This window comes from Aethalodelphis obliquidens, unplaced genomic scaffold (assembly GCF_003676395.1).
Source record: "Aethalodelphis obliquidens isolate GAN/ISIS:26980383/991018 unplaced genomic scaffold, ASM367639v1 scaffold6, whole genome shotgun sequence".
NCBI lineage: Eukaryota > Metazoa > Chordata > Mammalia > Artiodactyla > Delphinidae > Aethalodelphis > Aethalodelphis obliquidens.
Window position 1 is genome coordinate 55517421 of NW_020837950.1, and position 21491 is coordinate 55538911.

General features: G+C 37.0%; 1 protein-coding gene and 1 non-coding gene across 3 annotated transcripts in view; one reads left to right on the forward strand and one right to left on the reverse strand.

The window, feature by feature from the left end:
* Positions 1–21491, reverse strand: part of PRDM5 (PR/SET domain 5) — a 220956-nt gene that overhangs the window by 103825 nt on the left and 95640 nt on the right. The window contains exons 4-10 of one of the 2 annotated variants that reach the window (XM_027103617.1): positions 16675–16849; positions 14116–14290; positions 12864–12956; positions 12482–12603; positions 8524–8603; positions 3870–3954; positions 2468–2625 (exon numbers count right to left, since the gene is read on the reverse strand). In XM_027103617.1, the coding sequence (XP_026959418.1) occupies positions 2468–2625; positions 3870–3954; positions 8524–8603; positions 12482–12603; positions 12864–12956; positions 14116–14290; positions 16675–16849 (888 nt within the window). The remainder of the gene's footprint in view (positions 1–2467; positions 2626–3869; positions 3955–8523; positions 8604–12481; positions 12604–12863; positions 12957–14115; positions 14291–16674; positions 16850–21491) is intronic. The other variant, XM_027103618.1, reaches the window with a different exon arrangement.
* On the forward strand, positions 6930–7036 carry LOC113619325 (U6 spliceosomal RNA). The gene has a single exon (XR_003432357.1). It is a non-coding gene; the product is annotated as a U6 spliceosomal RNA (small nuclear RNA).

The following is a 21491-nucleotide window of genomic DNA, read 5'->3' on the forward strand; positions in this document are numbered from 1 at the left end:
ATAAACCAAATAAGTATAATAGAAATACGCAAGTTACATAATCAAAAACCCCAAAGAATAATTTATTTAAAATAACAACCTTTGGTCATGCTACATGATGAAGATGGGTCTGACTTTTAGTGGAGTTTTTTTCTGCTTTCCTTGCATAGCCTTACTTTTTAGGTTTGGAACTGGCCACTAATGAATAATGAAGGAAGAAAAAGTTGATTTGCTTTTTTCACCGTAACTCTTGGAAAATATTTTAAACATTTTCATGTAACCATACCAAATACACGCTAGGATCATAACACAGTGAGAAGCACAACTGTCCACAGCAGAAGGATTGAATGTGCTTTCCATTTTGGAAATTACAGGCATCGTTGTTTCTATCCTTCCCAAGGCATCATTATTACTTTCATATGATTTATGATTAAAGGTATGAGAGATGGTGCAAAGATCCTGTGTCAAATTCCCATATGGCATATAACATAAGTCAAACTGTGTAAAACTCGTAAATGTGGGTAGATCAGTTTCATCAAAGAAAGGAGCAAGAGGGTTCCAGAGACTTAGCAGGAAACTAGCCAGATAATTTTTTATAGGCATGTAATTCCAATGCAGCAGTAATGAATGTGGTCCTGCCTCTGAACATATAATGCCTGAGTTAAACATAAGGGCGGTCAGCAAGAAATTAAGCAGAGATGATTTGGTACACCATCAATCAATCCTGTTTATTCTTTCGTAAATCTGCCTTTTCTTTTCTTTTTAGACTGAAGCTGAAACTGATATCGTAACTTCTTAAATGATTTAAAGAGATGAAATGATGTGTTTGTAAAGTCCCAATAAATACTGAAACAATTATAATTCCAGTGGAATATTGCAAATAAAAAGGTAACAAGTTATTTGAAAATGCATTATTTATACGTTGTTTAATAGCATCCTACAATATACTAAAATCATTTATAAGCAAATATGTATCACATCACAAATTTAAACATACACTTCTAAGACAATGAATATCTTTGCACACATTTTCTGAATTCAATTCAAACATTATTTATTACCTACACAAAGCAGATTAGATAAAACTTTCTTTTTTTTTTTTTTTTTTGCGGTACGCGGGCCTCTCACTGTTGTGACGTCTCCCCTTGCGGAGCACAGGCTCCGGACGCCCAGGCCCAGCGGCCATGGCTCACGGGCCCAGCCGCTCTGCGGCATGTGGGATCTTCCCGGACCGGGGCACGAACCCGCGTCCCTGCATCGGCAGGTGGACTCTCAACCACTGCACCACCAGGGAAGCCCAAAACTAACTTTCTGATACAAGAACTTGAGTAAAGTGTAGGAAATGCAAACAAAAATCAATAGACGAAACTAAGAGACTGTAACTTGAAGAGAGTCCTGCTAGAAAGGAGGGACGGGAGAAGTTAGAGAGGTCATGCTGAGTTGTTTTTGATATGTCTCATGCAGAAAATAGGAGGCTACAAAGCTGGAAAAGGAAGCTGAGGTCATGGTGTAGAGAACTCCGAGTGACAGGGTAAAGCATTATATGTTAATAGGTGCTGGAAATCTACTTATAATGTTAGAGTACAAGAGCGATAGAGCTGTGCTTTGGGATGATTTATCTAGTCAGCTGAATAAGTGGGAAGTGATAAGTAACAAGAAGCTGATGAGATGGGTATTAAAGTGATGAAGATGAGCCATGATCGGGATGTGGAAATGGTAAAGCAATGGGTGATTGTGACGGTGATAAGGCAACGTAGAGGGTACAAGCTTTAAGAATTAGCTTCTAATTCTAAAAAGGGGCTAATATTACAGAAAGAGACAGGGATAATTAGATGCTTTTGTCCTTAACAGAAACTTCCAAAAGTGAAGTTATCTGGAGCGTGCTAAATTCATTAGGTTAAAAGGTGCCCAGTTATGTATCACACGAGCAGTGGCAAACGTGTGTCTGAGAGCTGGGATTAACAAAATAAATCACTTGGAAATCATCAGTACAGAGTTTGTACCAGAATTCATGGATATAGCGGACACTGAGAACATAGAAGAGGCCTACAGTCAAAGCAGCCGGGATAACCCCCTGGGGGAGGGTTCAGAGAACAAAGAAGCCCTCAGAGGAACTGGCAGAAGACCTAGCAGAGTCACTAAAATGGCGCGATAGATGAAGAGGATTTCCAAAAGGTAACAAGAGCAAGAGTGTCAAACTTTATAGAAAGAAAGAAGACTTTGCAGTTACTGCAACGCTGGAAAACACTGGATGACACTCTGCTTGTGAGGAGAACAGTGTCAGTAGAGAATACAGATAGGAAACAAGGCCACAGGGGTTACGGCCTGAGTGAGTGGTTAGAAAACAGAAGCAAGATCTTCTCCAATTATTTCATATGTACAGCATGACTCGGATATCCAAAAACTTCTTTGAAGGTAAACAATTGGTAATTATATCAGGAAATCAGCAAAAATACGTATGTTTATAACAATATTAATAAGCTTTTACCTTCTTGTGATTCTTGTAAACATTTCTGTGGGCAAATCCCTTTCCACAAAGCTTGCATTTGTAAGGTTTGTCTTCACTGTGTATTACTTTGTGAGCACCCACTTGATCGAGCCTCTTGAAAGATTTATTACAAATCTCACAATTATAGGGTCGTTTTTCTGTGAAAAATGAGTGGAGACAATCTCATATCTATATAAAGGTAAAGGATAAAAAGGAAAACAGCCTTACCTTGTATTACTTCTTATGGATAAGTCAACTAAAACATGATCCAAACAACTGAAACCATCTATTACCCAATCCATCTGTTAGATATGTGAGCCTATTCACAAAAGAAACATCAGTTTGTTCTTTTATTGATCTATTTGCAAGCTAAATGTATAAAGTAGCTTAGATATAAAGATGAAGTTTCAATTCAAGGAAGAAATCCTACTTCTAGATGAAAAATCTGCTGATCGGTATGAGTTCAAGTCAGGGTCACAACTCCGAATGCAAAGGGTGAGTGGCCTGACAGTGATGAAGGTAAAGGACAGATCTGCCTCCTGCTGGGCCAACAGACCCCACACAGGCCGAGCTTCCAATTCTCAGCAGAAACTACACATTTAGGTTGCTGGGTAAAATCCACATTTATACAATATTCATGTAATGATGACAACTTTTTCAAACAAAGCATATCTGAAGGCCACCAGATCTTCTATTTTCGATCCACCATTTTTGATCTTCCATTTTCATTTGCCAAAATATCTATATCTGTCTCCAAATGAAGTAGCTATTCAAAAACATTCTGACTTAAATGGTCTCAAAGTACAGACATTCTAAACTCTAGAAAAGAGACTTCATAAAGAAAAAGTTATTTTCAGAGCTGAATTTTTCTAAGTCTGTGTAACAGACCTGTTACTCAAACTTGCTTAAAATGAAACTACAGCTTTAAAAACTTACATTCTCAAAATGTATTTATAAATTTCTCACTAACATTTATTAGTTCCTTAGTTAGAATGTGAAAACATCTAGAAATGTCGGAACTATAATTGTTGAATCGCTCCTAATTATCAGACACTCTGCTAGCGTGGTACATAGATGACTTCGTTTAACCTGAACAGCAATTTTGAAAGGTAGGATATCTTTTCACAGATGAAGAATATAGAAACAGAGGCTCAAGGAGGATTAGGTAACAAATTAAATGGTGAGTTTGAAGATCTTCAATTTCATTTAGTCCAACCACATATGCTTCAGAAACAAACTGAGGTCGAGAAGCTAAGTAACTTGTTCAAAATCACATGGCCGGTCAATGGCCAACCTGGAACTAATAACCAGGTCTCCTGATTACCACTCTCAGAGCTCCTGAAAATGACGAGGTGAATCTTTTGTAGAGATTTCAATACAAATGGAAAAATATGTATTTTACCTGAGTGGGTGATCATATGACGTTTTAGCTGATTAGCTGAAATGAATTTCTTCATACATTCTTGACAATCAAATACCTCATGAATCTGCAAAACGTTAAATTGACAGTTAAGTCAACTATCAAAGCCAAAAACTGTACAGAGCTCAAGTAAAAGTATAAACATGTGGACAGTTGCTACTGCAATATCCAAACTATATATTATAATTCAGCCCTAATTTGTTCACACTATCCTACATAAATTGAAAATACAATGAACATGTTACCTAGTAGAAACATATTATTAAAAAAATGTAAGACTGCACATTATTTAAATATGTAAAACAGCTGACCTATTTTTAAAGTGCATAATAAATTTACACTCTCTGTAAAAAATTACACCTAGTATATATTAAGTCTCTGTTATGCACAAATTTAGACTTGGAAATACGTAACTTGCCAGTAAAAATATCCCCTTTACAGTAGTCAACACTCCTTTAAACTTAAATATATGTAGTACAGAACAACACATTAATTAATGTTAGAGACAAGGAGATACATGATTGTGAAAAGCATTTAGCTCACTGCAAAACTCTCACAGGATAGGATGACCACAATAAAAAACTTTATTAGTTTTATTTTTAAAAAATTATAATAAGGGGGAGGAGCATAACTTTAGCAAACAACTGGCTAAATATTACAGTTTAATATTAAATTTAGTTCTTTCCCTCCCAGAGACTTAATCAGAGAAATTGAATAGGCGGTATGAAAAGCAGAAGCTTAGCTTATTACCAGTAACAATGTACAAAGTTCTAAGAGGAATGTGTTGCAAGAAGCCTTTTATTAGAAATGTTGATCACTCCAATGAATAAGAGCATCATACCATTTTGCTGAAGATTCAAAAATGGTTTTGATGAGGTCCTGTTTTTGTTTCAACCTCATTAAAGGTAGTGCTCACAAAACTAAACCCCAGACAAGCAAAGGTCCTTCTGCAGGAAGCCAAGATACTGTGGTGATCCTTGCAGGATATCTAGCGCCACTACAGAGTGAAAGCCAAGGCAGAAGACCCTGAACTGGTACAGCAATGAGTAAAGAGTGGAGGACTGGTAAACGGCTCCCCTGACCTAAGTGACCGCAGAGGAACTCAAGGCAGGAATGGTGAAAAGACGTCACCAGGAAGGAAAACGGAAGCTGGGGCAAGGCTCACAGATCCCTGGTCTGTAGTCTGTGCCTTAAGCCTATGTCCAGCCACATGACAGGTCTGAGGAAGGCAAGTACCACATAGTACAGCAGGAAAACTTTCAGCCTAAGAAATTTTAAAGGCAACATCTTCAATCATCAAAGACCCTCACAGCAATTATATGAGGTGTAATGTTTATTTAAAGATAATAAGAACAGATTTATATTCTTAAACTCTGTTTCTGTAACATATATCTTTTATAATAAGCAACTCTAAAAAATGATGATGTGCCTTCTGAGACATACATAAATGAAAACATATTTATTTTCATTTTTAATGTTAAATTTTAATTAGTATATACAAATTTTAAATTATCCATATGAAAGTGGCAGCTGTTAAATAAATTACTGCAAAATATATTTGTTCACTTAACTCTCATGGCTTCTGAAACATGAAACATTTTTATTTATTTTTTTATTTTTTTTGCGGTACGCGGGCCTCTCACTGTTGTGGCCTCTCCCGTTGTGGAGCACAGGCTCCGGACGCGCAGGCTCAGCGGCCATGGCTCACGGGCCCAGCTGCTCCGCCGCATGTAGGATCTTCCCCGACCGGGGCACGAAGCCGTGTCCCCTGCATCGGCAGGCGGACTCTCAACCACTGCGCCACCAGGGAAGCCCCATGAAACATTTTTAAAGGTTGAATTGAATTGATATTATCAAAATTATAAAAAAGAATATTTACTGCACATGAAAGCATTTTTGTATTGACTTTTTTTTTTTTTTAACATCTTTATTGGAGTATAATTGCTTTACAATGGTATGTTAGTTTCAGCTTCACAACAAAATGAATCAGTTATATATATACATATGTTCCCATATCTCTTCCCGCTTGCGTCTCCCTCCCTCCCACCCTCCCTATCCCACCCCTCCAGGCGGTCACAAAGCACCGAGCTGATCTCCCTGTGCTATGCGGCTGCTTCCCACTAGCTATCTACCTTACGTTTGGTAGTGTGTATTGACTATCTTATAGTGGAAAATTCAATCCAAAGCTATTCTCAAAACTCCTAAAAAAGTTTTAATAGAACAATCAGATTTAAAGTGAAAATGACACTAATTAATGCCTAATGCTAAGTAAAGCACCTTTTGTAAAATGTCCAGCTTATTAAATTGACATGGATGGTAATAACTTATCATTTACAGTCCCAAATTAAATAATTTTCAGGAGGATCATAATATATCTTATTGTAATATAGGGCAGTACACAGTAATGTAAGACACTGTTCTAGACTATAATATAAATTTGACCTATTCATACAGCACCATCTACTGGCAAGGTGCAATACTACAACCAAACTCTATTAGACATTAGACATACCCAACTATAAGAACAGTCAAAAATGGAGTCAGTAAAAGCTGCCTGTGGCTTCAGAAAGGCTGAGTCAGAGGAGTTATGCTGTAATGAAGAGCTGCACTGAGCTACTAAGTTATTACCATTTGCAGAAACAGAATGGCTGTATTCCACCACCACCAGGTAGGGTTTACATCTACCAAGATATTCCCTGGGGGAAAAGTTCTTATGTTATGAAGAAAATAAATGGAAAAGAGAACACTTTTCAGAAATATGCCCCACTACCAACTTTGTTGAAATAGTCTATTTGGGAAAATCTGAAATTTGGTAAGATATCTTAAATTTCAACTTCTTAAGATCAGGGAAGGAAATCAAAGAATTATAAAAGTATGAGGATTTTTTTTTTAATGTTTATTCAACTGGATTTAATCTTTTTGTCTCAGACTAGGTTCTGCTTCAGAAACCTTAAGGGTGATGAGAAGGGAGGAAGAGAGATGTAAAAGCAGCAGCCTCTGGACTGGAGTTCTGTGCAAAACTTCCCTTAAAAGGTAGCTTCAGTGCTTGCTTCAGCAGCACGTGCACTAAATGTGGGATGATACAGAGAAGATTAGCACGGTCCCTGAACAGGAATTATATGCAAGTTCTTGAAGTACTCCATATTTTTAAACAATCTGATAAAATAACCACATGGAAACTGAAAAGAAAAAAAAAGTAGTTTCATGGCACTTAAGAGAAGTAATTAAAAGACACTGATCAGTTCAAAAGTCACACTTCATAAATGAGAGAACACAGGCCCAGTGTTACATGGGGGGTTAGGGACAGAAGAAGGTGACATCCACTGTCTTCACTCCTGTCCAGTGCTGTTGCATTATTTCTCCCTAAGGATCATAATCATTCAACATGTAGGATATAACCTTAGACATCTTAACAATTCAACTGTCTTACATGTTACAGGTTAAATCCACAGCACATGCTTGGAGCTACAGCATCGAATATCATATGAGTTTTAAGGCCTGTCAAGTTATTTTGGAATACAGACACACACACAGAGACAAAATTCAACTTACAAACCATAACAAAAGTAAAATTTTACTTTCACTAGTATCATCTCCTCTCCTCTTTAGTATTAAATGACTAAAAGACAATATTATATGCTCCTAGATATTCTGAAAAAATAATATATGAACTCAGGAAATAATCATTTATATCTTTGTTATTATAATACAACATAAAATATATTTTTGGACTCTGCCATGATATGAACAAAATCTAAATTTTAATTTAATTCTATTCTGTCGAAAATTCTATTACCTAGTGCTAATGTTGTTAGGGTTAATAACTGTCATTTACTTTTCAGGATAACTTTCACATTAAGATAGCAACTTAGTAAGTTTAATGCTTATTGCAAAATGTATTAAATTTATTTTCTCCTAACACAGTTGGCCCTTGAGCAACACGGGGGTTTGGGGGTTGGACCCACTGCACCCCACTCCCACCCCCCAACCTCTCCCTGCAGTGAAAAATCGTGTAACTTTACAGCGGGCCCTCCGCATCTGCATAGTCAACCAACCCCTGATCGTGTAGTACTGGAGTATGTATTTACTGGAAAAATCTGCTAAAAGTGGACCAGCACAGTTCAAACCTCTGTTGTTCAAGGGTCAACGGCATAATCGTTTCTGCTAACAACACTCTGACATTCTTCTACATTATTTTTAGCTCTTCAAAATAATAGAGCTCTTTGTCTTCGTTTTGCCACACTTAACTATAATATGCACCCATTTTAAGCTAAATGTCACTGCAGAGCATATCATAAATACACAAAAATATATGGTTTCCTCAAATATATAGTATTTCCTGAGCAAACAGCAACTGGGAAAGCTTGAAACCAGTATGAGGTGTCCGTCAGACACAATACTGTGTTGGAGAAATATTTCTACTAATTCTGAACAACAATAAACAACTCAAAATATTCTTTTGCGAGAGTTCACTCTTCTGCATATCAGTCTTGCATTTTAGAATATGTTAGTAGTTAAATTAATGACAAAACTCTGTCTTTACAATATAAAAATCAGCTAAAAATTTTCATGGCCGGCACTATAAATGACTAAAAGATCTTACACTATGATGAGCATTAGTCTTTATCTTACTGACCTTCCTATGTTCCTGCAGGCTTGACGCTGAAGAACACTTTTTATTGCACACTGAACATATGAGTTTTTTCTTAGGATCCCCTAAACAAAAACAACAAACAAAATAAAATAAAATACCACCATGATTTATATGAGAATATTAAGAGGAGTATTAGATACAGTGTTTCTAGGTGATTTATAATTTCTAAACAGGTATTTCATCTTCTTAACTTACAACTCCAAAATTTTCAGTGTTGCAGATATATATATATATATATATATATATAAAAAAAGAAGAGGCTACATTTTAAACGCTTTCAAAATCTGAGAAATATTCAGCTTGGTATACCACTTTCTACATATATAAAATGGGCCTTTCACCTTTCCACGTTCTAATTTAGTATTAAAAGAGAAAAGCACACTTCCGTGAAAACTTAAAATTAATCAAATGTGTACGTAAAAGAAAACCTGTATTTATTAACTCGTAAGTTGATTTTGCTACTTGCTTTAAATTTTAACAGAATATTTGATTTAATCAGCTGGATTTTTAAAAATGGAATTCAGAGATTATGCTTTTCAGCACTAGACTCGATCAGCCTGCAAAGATCTGAGAGTATATGATTTATCATATTAATGTTAAAAACCAGAATAAGGTAAAATCAAGAACAATGAAACATTATATTGGCATTCATATTATTTTACAAATCAAAACAAAGCTCAGTTTTGTCTTCTTATAGAGTGATTATAATTATAGTAGACCATTTCAAATTTCACATTTCACAGTGGTTATAAAAAACAAAAGACTCAACAAAACAAGATTTTCAAATACGATATAATAGCAATATCATCTGCACGATCATAAGTAACCACAGAATGGTTTTTCAATTTTTAATTGATTGACTACAAATACTCAAAAAGTAAACAAATAATAAAAGGAACCACCATGCAGCCACTGCCTGGCCCCCAAAATGACTAATCCATGGCTATTCCTGCCAAAACCTCAACCTCATCCACGACCTCACTCCTCTATTTTCTTGAAAGAAATCTAAAATCAGTAGAAAACACGATTACAAAATGACTTGATTAAAAGACTGCGTTTACGAGACAGCAATACTTTCAGAAAAAGGAAGAGATTAATTTTTGTCTTATCATTCAAGATACGGATTTCATATAATGCACTATTTTTAGCATGCCAAACAGTACAGCCAAGAAAAATTTTCTTGGTGATTGACAAGTAATATGGCTACTAAAGGAGAAAATTCTCCCGAGGAAAATGAATATCCGACAGCATGCATGTGGTCATCAACTCTCCATCCATATCTATTATACATGAGGGGCCACTGAGAAAGAATATTCCCTCTTCTCCAGCTTGCACCAGCGGGTATGTCCCTCCTTTAACCCACAATCCTTTATTTCCCTAGCTTATCCCTCAACTCAGCTGCTCTCTGAGACTAGACCTTATTCTTTCCCAGAAGGTAGGTCAGGCTTGAGGGAGAGAAGAGAAAGAGAAGTGACATTTCCACAACCACCTGTTTCACCTCATCCCAATACTCCTGCCATGGCTCCTCCAGCTAGAATCACAGGCAATACACCAAACCCCCATCCCTACTCTTCAATCTCTTCTCTCCTCCTATAGCTTCTACTCTTCATCCTAGGACTGGAATCCTAGTTCCTCAGAGAAGAAACATGGGAAAAGTTTATGACTGTTTGCCTGAGAATGTAGATAAATGTTATTTCCCATATATACAAAATCTCTATGTCAGCATCCGCAGAATCGAAATCAAAAGAGAAAGATGGTTAAGGTGAATTAAGGAAGTTAGACCCTTCACTGTTTCCTCTTGAGTAACTGGGAAGGTCACCCTATAAGCTTCCCCAGGATCAAGGACAAGAGCATCTACAAAGCCACAGCTAGACTTTATACCATTTTAGTTTTACTGTATTCAGGTTAAGTCTGACATTTGACTTTCTGATTCAGCTTTCAAAAACAGTCAGGAACACATTACTTAAAAAGGTAGGAGATGCACTGAAAATTAATACAACTGTACTGAATACGCAGTCACTTAAGTACTGCGAGTTTCAGCACTATGTGGGTTAAGTGTGCTTCTAGGAGCTAGTCTGAGAACCTACCCACCGTATGTTACAGTTTCTATGGAAAAATGTGATCCATATTTAAAAATTCAGCTTCTCTCTTCTCAGCATCTTCAATTCATATCATCTAACGAGGAACATTTGTCATTGTCGGTGGTAAAAGCTGCAAGATCTTCTCTTTCCTTAAATACCTTTGTCTTTCTACAGTAAAGCGTTCTACGACCATGCGTATGAACACTGCTTTTTTCGCTATTCCGAATATGGAATATTCTTTCCCCAAATGTCTGTGTAGCTAACAGACGCAAGGGAAAAAGCAAGAGAGGGGCTATGAATGACCGATTGAGCACCAGTTCCAGCAAAAAGTATCCATGGTGGCCTCTGGCTGAAATACAGTAAGTTTCATATTTTATGTGATCCACAACACAGAAAAATAAGAAACTTCCTTTTACGTTATTTCCTACAAAATCACCGTAAGTTTTCAGAATCAGTAATATTTTAATATCCAAGACCAACTACAAGAAGCCTCAAAGAAATTATGCTTCCAGCACAGTCTGAAGACCACATGCCCAATAACAAGAATGCAAGTTTCCAGAGTTTCAGTGTGCATCTGTTTTTTTACTTAGTTCAGCAAAGTTAACTTTAAAAATGACATGAAAGATTTGTTATAATACATTGCAGACAAAGATGGAGAAAATTAAGAACAGCATTTTAAACATAACAGCTTTAAAAAAACGAAAACTAGGAAGAGACAGGTCTATCAAAAAGTTATGATTGCCTTTTGCAAAGACGGGAAAGGCCCAAGTAGAAAGAATTCAGAAAAATGTCATCTTCTCTATATCCTTCAAAAGGAAAGAAAGAAATCAGAAGACTGTGAAGTCCAAGTGATGTGCACCATTCTGAAGCCACATTTCACAAGCCCATACCTTCAGCCACCCTGAGCTTTCAAATATGGCTTGTACTGAGCGTGCAGCCCAAACTGGTGGTGCGAAGTTGTAACTAGCATTAAAAGAGACACTTTTTGGACAATGAACAAGTATAGGAAACAGAAACCGAGTACCGGTTATTCTTTTCTCCTGAATGTGAGAATAAACAGGATAGGAGAAAAGAAATAACACTTTCCTCATTTGCAGAAAGACATTTCCACCCAGAAGCCAACGGCAAAAGTAAACACATGAGAAAAATGTAAGTATAGAAGGATAAGAGGAGTGCCATGAACCTCAGCCTCCTTTAAGGAAAAGACACTGAAGAAAGAAAACATTAACTCTGACAATAATCATCTGTTCTATTTAGTGCAACAGATTCAATCCCTAAAGTCAAAATACATTTACCATGTGCTAAGCAGATGAAATCTAAGTGACAAATTTTCTATTTGTCTTATTGTTTAGCTAGCCATTAGAAGGAATTCAAATAGTATCTACTTTATAAATCCAAATATATTCAATTAGCATGTCAAAATGTAGCCAGTAATTTTCTCCAATATAGAAGAAATATAAGGATTTTTAAAAATGGAATTTTACTGTAAAAATATTAAGGCAGAAGGGCATCACTTAACAGTCTTAAAATATATCTAAAAGAGAAATTTCACATGCTAAAATATTAAAATTATTATTTAAAACATTAATTCTTAATGTACCTGGCTACCAAGCACAACTAGATTCTAGCTTAGGTTTCCAGTTATGATTAATTCAGAGATAGGAAAAATGACGAATATTGCTGAAATCAAAAAGAAATAGTGCTCAGTGGAAGAAAAAAATTCCATTTCCAGAGCTCTACATCTGTGTGAAATACAATGGAAAAGCAAGCTCTCTCCTCAAGAGTGAGAATTAAAAACAGATCGCTGTGGCCTGGGGAGAGGAAGCCCCTTTGAAAACAACCCTCTGATGAGTTCTCACCGGCGTGGATGTTTTCCTGGTGTCTTCTCAGGGCATCCTTGCTCTTCAGTCTCTTTCCACAGCTGTCAGCCTTACACACAAACCTGGCATCTCCCCGGCAAGTCTCCTGGTGCTGCTCAAAACTACAAGACAACCAGGAATGGGAAACAGGGAGAAGAAATGGTGAAGACACCTACAAACTTCTAACATCCAGGCTGGCTTTTGTAATGCATGCTCCCCAGTAGAGTTTCAGGGTCATTACAAGTGTTACCTAGGCAGGTAGGAAGGAAAGCACTGAAATTCTGCAGCCATATGATACTAAATCACTAAGAAGCATGAAAGCATGCACGCCTATGATGACCCGCAACTATATAACAGCCATCTGATAACTCAGATACAAAACCTTGACGCTGAACTGAAGGAAGAATTGCAAACAGAGCACTGAAAACTTCGTGAAGAATCCTTCAGACTGCTTTTCGCTGAGCACTGAAGAACACTGAGGGGAAATGGACAAAAAACAAAAACTGGAAGTCTAAGACAAAGACTTATGAAAATATCTCTACTTTGAATGAAGTCACATTCATGATCTCTCCTTTCATTCTGCCTTTTGCCCTTTAAACTTTTAAGTAGCACCTGCAGTTGAACTATAAGACTCAGCTCAGCAAAAGTATGTTTGGTGTAGCATATGTAATACTAAATTGAATAAAAGCTGACTAGAATGCAGTTTTAAAATCTATTCATTAAAAACTATATAGCCCTTGCTTGGTTTTTTAAAGAGTGTATAAGAGAATTTCCAAGTTTTAAGTTTAAGTTTTGAACAGAAATTTTTCATCTCAAATTTCATAAACAAAAGTGGATGCATATATGAAAACTGTCTTAATATGAAATACAGCATGTTTCAGAATTTTACTTTAACGAATTAAAAAATGAAACATTAAGCCTATGTTAAAGATTTCTTGCTCATATGCAAGGTGACATTCTGTTAAAAATAAGTTTATAAATATATGTATCCACTTTCTCATTTTTAATAATTCACGATACTGTACAATACTTAAGTAAAAGGATAACTTAATATGCTGTTAATATATTTAAAATAATAAAGGGTGCAGAGCAATGATTGGGACCATTTAATTCATTTCATCATCATATCTTGTACATATTCATCTTTAAATTATTTCTGCAACATCGCTAGGAAATAAACAGTGCTTCCCAAAATGGCCCTGTATTCTTCATACTCTGAACTCTCTCCATTTCTTAAACTATTTCTTTTCTTTTTTTTTTTACAGATTTCAGAGGGAATATCGAATGCAGACTGCTGAAACTTGATCTGCCACCTCAAAGCACTAGCTAAATTACGCATATCAGATTTCAAATTAGTACACCAATGAGCTTAATATTTAATGGCAAGTTATTAAATGGACAAAGATTGATTAGCATAAACAATGTTTACTTGTTAAACTTCATAATCAGAATGTTTCAAAAACCAATGTACTATATATAGTAAGAGAAGTTTATGACAGTGACAATAGAGAATGCTTAATTTCTACACACACCATCACACACGCACACAGGTTAGAAACTATAAGACAAACGGAATGAAACAGTTAAACAACGTGTGAGCTTATAATTTTAGATATACTCTTGAATGTACGCACTGTCTTTGCAAAGCCTGTTTAACTGGGAATTTCTTCCCACAGCTCTTGCACTTAAATTCTTTCTCCTCTGTGGGTTTCTGGTGCAATGTCTGAAGATGCTCAGCAAGAATTTCCTCACTGGTAAAACTCGATTCACACTGGGGACAGGCATAGTCCTCTTTACAGCCAAAGCGACCTGCGAAGAGCCAAGAACTGCTCAGTTTTGCCCTCATTTTAAAATCAAAATTAATTGTGCTTAATGGTACCAGATTAGTAAATTTTTATTATCTCTATGAGTATGAATAGGTTGCCCATGAAAAATAATAGGAAGTGTTACTAGAATACATTATTTTTTAAATCATTTAACTTGTGTTTCACCAAATTAATACAAATCAAAATCAATTTTTAATTCACCCTGTAACATTAACTTTTCACATCAAAGAGTTATAACAAATGTTGAATTGCAACGGCAAAGTCTTCCCTGAAACAGGTTATCCTGAGTTCACTTTTAGCTGCAAAAAGAGAAAAACTCAACCAAGGGGAACTATGTTGAATTACCAAGGGGAATCTCACATATATATGAAAAAAGGCCAAGGTCATAAAAACAGCACTCATTACAGGAGGCGGAGTGAGGCTCCACTGTCTCTCTGGCTGTCAGTCCTATATGGACTCTCATGGCTCTACCCAAATTTTTCAAAGTGTGCTTCTTAAATTACATATGTTTTCTGGTTATCAAATAAGATTAATTTTTTTAAGATTTTTTTTGGATGTGGACCATTTTTAAAGTCTTTATTGAATTTGTTACCATATTGCTTCTGTTTCACGTTTTAGTTTTTTGGCTGCGAAGCAGATGGGATCTTAGCTCCCCAACCAGGGATCGAACCCACACCCCCTGTGCTGCAAGGAGAAGTCTTAACCACTGGACCACCAGGGAAGTCCCAAGGTTAGATTTAGATAAAATGCAGAAAATATGAAGAGAATAAAAATCACCAATAACCCCACCATGAAGAGACAACTGCTGTAATCTATTTCCATGCCTGAGTTGTCTTTTGTGCATTCATATTTCATGTGCAGTCTAAGAACCTTTATGATCATACTTTTTATGCAATTTCATGTATTGCTCTTTTTTCCATTTAATATTTTCTCAAGTCAAATTTTTTTTAAACTTAAGGTACCATAATTTACTTATTTAACCAAACTCTCCATTGTTTGACATTTGAGTGGATTCTTTGTTTCTTTTGATCACTGTTTGGTTGGTTTTGCTTCTGTTTTGGGGGGTTTTTGTTTGTTTGTTTTTTGGGTTTTATATTTTGCTTTTATAAACAAAACTGAATTCTAAACTGAAAATATCAACAATATAAGCACATGATTCATATGTTCTAAGAATTTGTGTAAGTTTCTGTTGATTCTTCTTACCAAAGTAATAGAAATTGATATTTTGTTAATAAAGAAAAATCAGGGTAGTAATAAGTAGGAGACTTATTTTTAAGGTAAAATAGTGGACACAGTAATACCATACCCTGGGGGCAACGCTGAAAATAAATACAAAAATAAAGAAAACATAGAATAGTACAGAAATAATTCCCATCACCCCAAATCTGACATTCCAAACAGCATAATGCGTATTTGGAAAGACAAAACAGATAGCCTGTCCTCATCTTCCTTTTAAATACTCCAACTAAAATAAAGAAACAGAAGCATAATCTGGCAATACTGGGAATACTCATACTTTTTCAGCCAATGACATACAGTTAGAATAGAAAATTCATATAAAAGACATTAATACCACAGTGACTAAAGAAACCAGTGTCACTTCTGAAGTGGCTTTGTTAAGCAAAATGGAAAAATTCTCTATAGTAAGTATCAACCTTTTACAAAATGTGAACGCCCTTAACACCATTCACATTTCCCTCAAAGCCCATCAGGAGTAAAACACAACAAAACAGAAACAAGCCCTAATAACAATTGACTATTCCCTGGCAGATGACAAACAAGTGACATCTATCTCCTAGATTGCAGGGCTGATTTAAGCAAGTCTACCTATGGTCATCATACATTTTTGGTTACCCTACTAGAACAACCCAGCAATGCTGTAGGCCTCTATGATCAGAACAAAGAAAGATTTCCAGATGGTCCAGATTCTCAAAGGATCTTAAGAGTGAAGCCCAGGAATAATCCCACAGGGCCCAGCAAGACCCCTGCACTCACCTTTCCCCATGTGCAGATGAGAAAGTAAAGTCTCAGAGTTAGTGACTTGCCTGGTTATAACATGCATGAATGGCAGACTCGGGGCTGGAGTACAAAAATCCTCATTACTGGCTACCCACCAGTGAGAGCAGTGAAAGCTGGGAGCTGCCGCTGACCTTGGCAGTCCTACAGGGCACGTCCATCACCCACCCCAGCCCATCATTCCCTTCCTGCTGGAAGAGAGGCACGCAACTGAATATCCTCCGAGAGTTCTGACAACAACTAACTTTATTTTGAGAACACCCTATTATATTGCAATTATAATCAAGCACAGTTCAAACTTTATTTCTCCTACAATTTTCATTCTCTCGGACCATCAATTAGAGGTAATACCTTTTCTGCCAGCTGTTGATTGTCCTTTAGAATTTTTACCTTCCTCTTCTTTGATCATTGTCATAATTTGCTGTTCTTCTTCATCGGCCTCCATGTCACTATCCAGGTAGCCAATCAGAAGCTCTGTATCTGTTTCTATATCTTCAATTGCCAAATAGAAAATGTTTTCTCCTTCCTGAGACAAAATTAAAAATATGTGCTGTTATATGACCGATATATCTCAATAATAAAAAAAGCTAAATCATTCATTTTTGATAGTAACTAAGAAATCATTTTTAAGATACACTGAGTATCATGGGCTCATGAAAAGTTACTGCTCCATTTTTTATATCTCCACTTGATCTGAACACTGAAAAAGGAAACTGACAATATTTAGTCACCTGGCAAATAAACTACAAATATATATTAAAGATACTGATATTTATACCTACCAAATGAAATAAGGATAATTATTTAAATTTCTAAAAGTTAAATTTTGCATCATTAATTGGCTTTATGCAGTAACACCTTGTGGAGGTCCATAAATGCAGTAGAAAATAAATTTGTTAAGTAATGGTGTCATTTCTGAACCCAAACAGAGAGCAATGAGATATCAATGACTTAATTATAATTAATATAAAATGCAAAACTGAAAGAAGAAAACTTTCAAGTTATAACACAAACCAGAGGAACTGCAAATGAACCCTGAAAGAATTTCCAAAAAGCTGGACCGGGAATAGAAAAAACACTAGGTACCTGGGAGGTTCAAAACATTGACTGGGTCATCACATGTACCTAAATCCCACTAAAATGACAGAAGAAAAAAGAAAGCAAGTTCCACCCTTAACATACCACCATTTTTTAGAAAATTCTAGAAGAACAAATTAGCCAGGGTTGCTAACGCAGAAGAAATCTCAACCCATAACAGACTGAGAAGAGGAATGCAGCAAAGAATAACCCAAGGAAACCCCAGAGAAACTTCATACTTGGAACCAACGATACAAAAAGCCCCTCTGGGGCTTCCCTGGTGGCGCAGTGATTGAGAGTCCGCCTGCCGATGCAGGTGACACGAGTTCGTGCCCCGGTCCGGGAAGATCCCACATGCCGCGGAGCGGCTGGGCCCGTGAGCCATGGCCACTGAGCCTGCGCGTCCGGAGCCTGTGCTCCGCAACGGGAGAGGCCACAACAGTGAGAGGCCCGCATACCGAAGAAAAAAAAAAAAAAGCCCCTCTAGGCCTGGGGCCAATTACCAGGGAAGCCAGAACTGGGGCTGCTTAGCCGGCAGTCCCTAGGAGAAACACTCTGAATTGATGTCTTTTACACAGTTGAGGATTTGTTCTGGGAGGGCTCCTAGCTTAGCTGCTGAGGATAAAGAGAAGCAAAGCATAACCTGAATTGCGGTGGGCAAGTGAGGGAAAGAAGAAGGACAATAAGCTCCACCCAGGAGTGAAATCCAATAAAGCGAAGAACACAGAACAAAGGCTCCTCTCCTCCGGCAATACCATAGCACCTAGGTGAGGGAGGGGGAGACAGAGGAGGAGGAGAAATCTGTAATGAATGTATGCGTGTATATATATGTATGGATACACAAGCAGAACCCCATGAAAAACTGGAAAATATGCATCAAACTGTTATAAAGTTATCATTTTGAGGCTGGGAGAAGTAGGAGTCTATATTGAATACTGTTTTAGTTTCTTCTTACAACAAAGATTACTTTGCAATTTAAAAATGCAATTTTAAAAACAATAAATATTAGAAAATTCCACGGATGAGGCAGAAATTATGATCATATTTATCAAATACTGTGTAAGGGAGGACTGACTCATAAGTTCAAAGCAATGAAGCACATTAACCATTAGCTGCAGTTGATTAAATGAAGTTCCTGTAATATTTTACAGCATTCTTGGAAGTTCATGAATTTCATACCTCCAGAAACACAGAGAGTTATTTCTAATTAAGAACACAGTTAACTTCTATACAGCTGTTACTTTTTTTTTTTTTTTCTGGAATGGCTTTCTTACTCTCTTTGCCAACAGTCTCTTTTCTCGATTGTCTTATATGTTTGTCAGATTTCATTTTCTTTTTTTTTTTTTTTAACATCTTTATTGGAGTATAATTGCTTTACAATGGTATGTTAGTTTCAGCTTCACAACAAAATGAATCAGTTATACATATACATATGTTCCCATATCTCTTCCCGCTTGCGTCTCCCTCCCTCCCACCCTCCCTATCCCACCCCTCCAGGCGGTCACAAAGCACCGAGCTGATCTCCCTGTGCTATGCGGCTGCTTCCCACTAGCTGTTACTTTTAATGCAACAAAAACAAACAAAAACTAATGTGGACACTCAGCAAAAGAAAGATTTCTTTTTCAATTAACTCAGAAGCGGCACTTTCCAGGTTTTGGAAACTACTTGCTAAAAGAGTCACCAAAGCAACAAAGGGCTCACCTAATGAAGATTTCAGAAGATAATCATAAACCTTAGTGGTTATCTGATCAATATCCAAGAAAGTTAACTGAAATGTCTTTCCAGCATATTACTCATTCATTTTACAATGAATGACCTTCATAGCACCAAGAGAAGATAATCATTTTTAATTGTAAAACATGATAGTATTAACTTAAACAGCAATCGTAAGACACAACATGACTATTTAGGGGTTCTGTAATAAAAGAAAATTTTAACATACCAGTTAAAACTTCAATTTAACAAAAGTAATGGCTGCATTACAAGCTCCAAGGATCAAGTACATGTTCTATCCGTATGCCAAACATGTGATAAGAGGAATGTCATGACAGGTATTGCTCCAATCTATTTATTTAATGCAGATAGATATCTAGATATCTCTCTACATATAATTCCTACCACTACCCAGACCAAGAGCCTCTTCCTTTTCATTTGCCACCACAATAAAATTATTGTAAGAAGTATCCTGTTAAATTGCTTCCTTACTGATTTAATCACTCAACAACCTTTCATTATATTATTCTCCTTCTTCAAAACCTCTGATTGTTAGAACCTACCAGATTTCTAATCCCTGGAGCGCTCTCAAACTCTCTGGGGTGATTTTCCCCACCTGTAGGTTCATCCCAGGCCCAATCTCCGGCCCCTTGGCAAGAAGGATTTAAACAGCGTTGACCTAACACTACGGGACTGAGCATCAACTCCCAGTGGTCATTAGGCTGGCCATGACCTCCAGCTTTGATAACTGTTTTAATATTCTGATCCTTAAATTTACTTCTCTTTATTTCAGCTATGGTTTCTGGTCACTGGGTTTGTGGCTTATTCCCCTGAACACAGTTCCTCCTAGCAGAGTCACCCCTTGCATTTACATTTTAGGGATTAAGCGCCTTCCTGGGACTTTGCCTGGGGGCTGGGGTCCTGCTTATGGTTCCTGTCATGAGCTCTAGGTGACTTCACTGAAAATTCAACTTTAATTGAAAGAAAGCTGTTCAACATCATGGTGTGTTCAGAAGCAAATATTCCTTAGTCACTGGTTTTCCCTGTATTGGTGATCCGGATACAACAGAGAGAGCGATTTTACAACTGTTATGCATCTCCTGCATTATTGTCCATCATTATGAATTTTTTGTGTTCTTCAGTTTTGTTTCATTTTGCTTTATTTTATTTGTATAACGTCTTCAGCTAATTATGTCTACTATGAGCTGTTTGTAATATCAAAAAGCTACAACAGCCTAAACATCCAACAAAATAAGTTGAAAAAGAATAAATGTCTAACAATTGGCTTTAAAAGATTTATCAAATGCCATTTGTATAGAAAAAAACATATATCAATGTGCCCCCCCAAAAAAAGATATGAACAAAGGTGTCAACAGACTTTGTTTCTAAACAGAGGAAATTGTATTTTGCATAGTCTCCTGCTAGCCCACATGTTTCAATTTTTCTAGAGTTAACAAGTATTACTTTTGTAGTAAAAGGAAAAAGTAAATAATAAACAAACCGGGTTCCGTGACACCAGGAATTGGTACTAAATAGTAACTAAGAGCTTTGGGATGGCCACGGTTCAAGTCTCCTTCTATGACTAATGAGCTGTGGAACTGAGCAAACAGCTTCATCTCTCAAACCACCAGTTTCCTCATCTATAAAATGGAGAAAATAATGCTGCCTATCTCATAGGCTGGTTGTGAGGATTAAAGGTGAGAATATTTGTAAAATCTAGCAAGGTGCCTGGCACAAGTTAAGTATTCATTAATGATAAGTACTGCTATCATTATTAGTATTACTATTAAACAAAACTTGAAAGTCAGTGATTAAAATATTTATTTTTCCAAATTTGTTTCCATTAGACTGTCACATAAGCTAAGTTGCTATGACGATGCTCAATTTCATTTGGCTGAAATGGTGTCAGCCAACATATAATTCAACTCCACGGCCTGCCTACCAGAGCTCTGAACTGCTCTGGATTTCTGACTGTCATGCTCTGTTCACTTGCTAACGTGCTAATGTTTTACTCTGGTTTGGACCTCAGGTACCAATTGCTCATCTGATCTATACTATACCTTAAGTGACCAACCATCTACTTTCCCTGAGGGGTTTCCATGACATGCGGTTTTCAGTGCTGAAACTGAGAGAGTCCTGGGCAGGCCAGGACAGTGAGTCACTCTAGCTACACCCATCATGCTCTCCAAAGCACACTCTAAGCTCTCCTTAAGATTTCCTGGGGCTTCCCTGGTGGCGCAGTGGTTGGGAATCCGCCTGCCAGTGCAGGGGACACGGGTTCCTGGTCTGGGAGGATCCCACATGCCGCGGAGCAACTGAGCCCGTGCACCACAACTACTGAAGCCTGTGGCGCCTAGAGTCTGTGCTCCGCGGCAGGG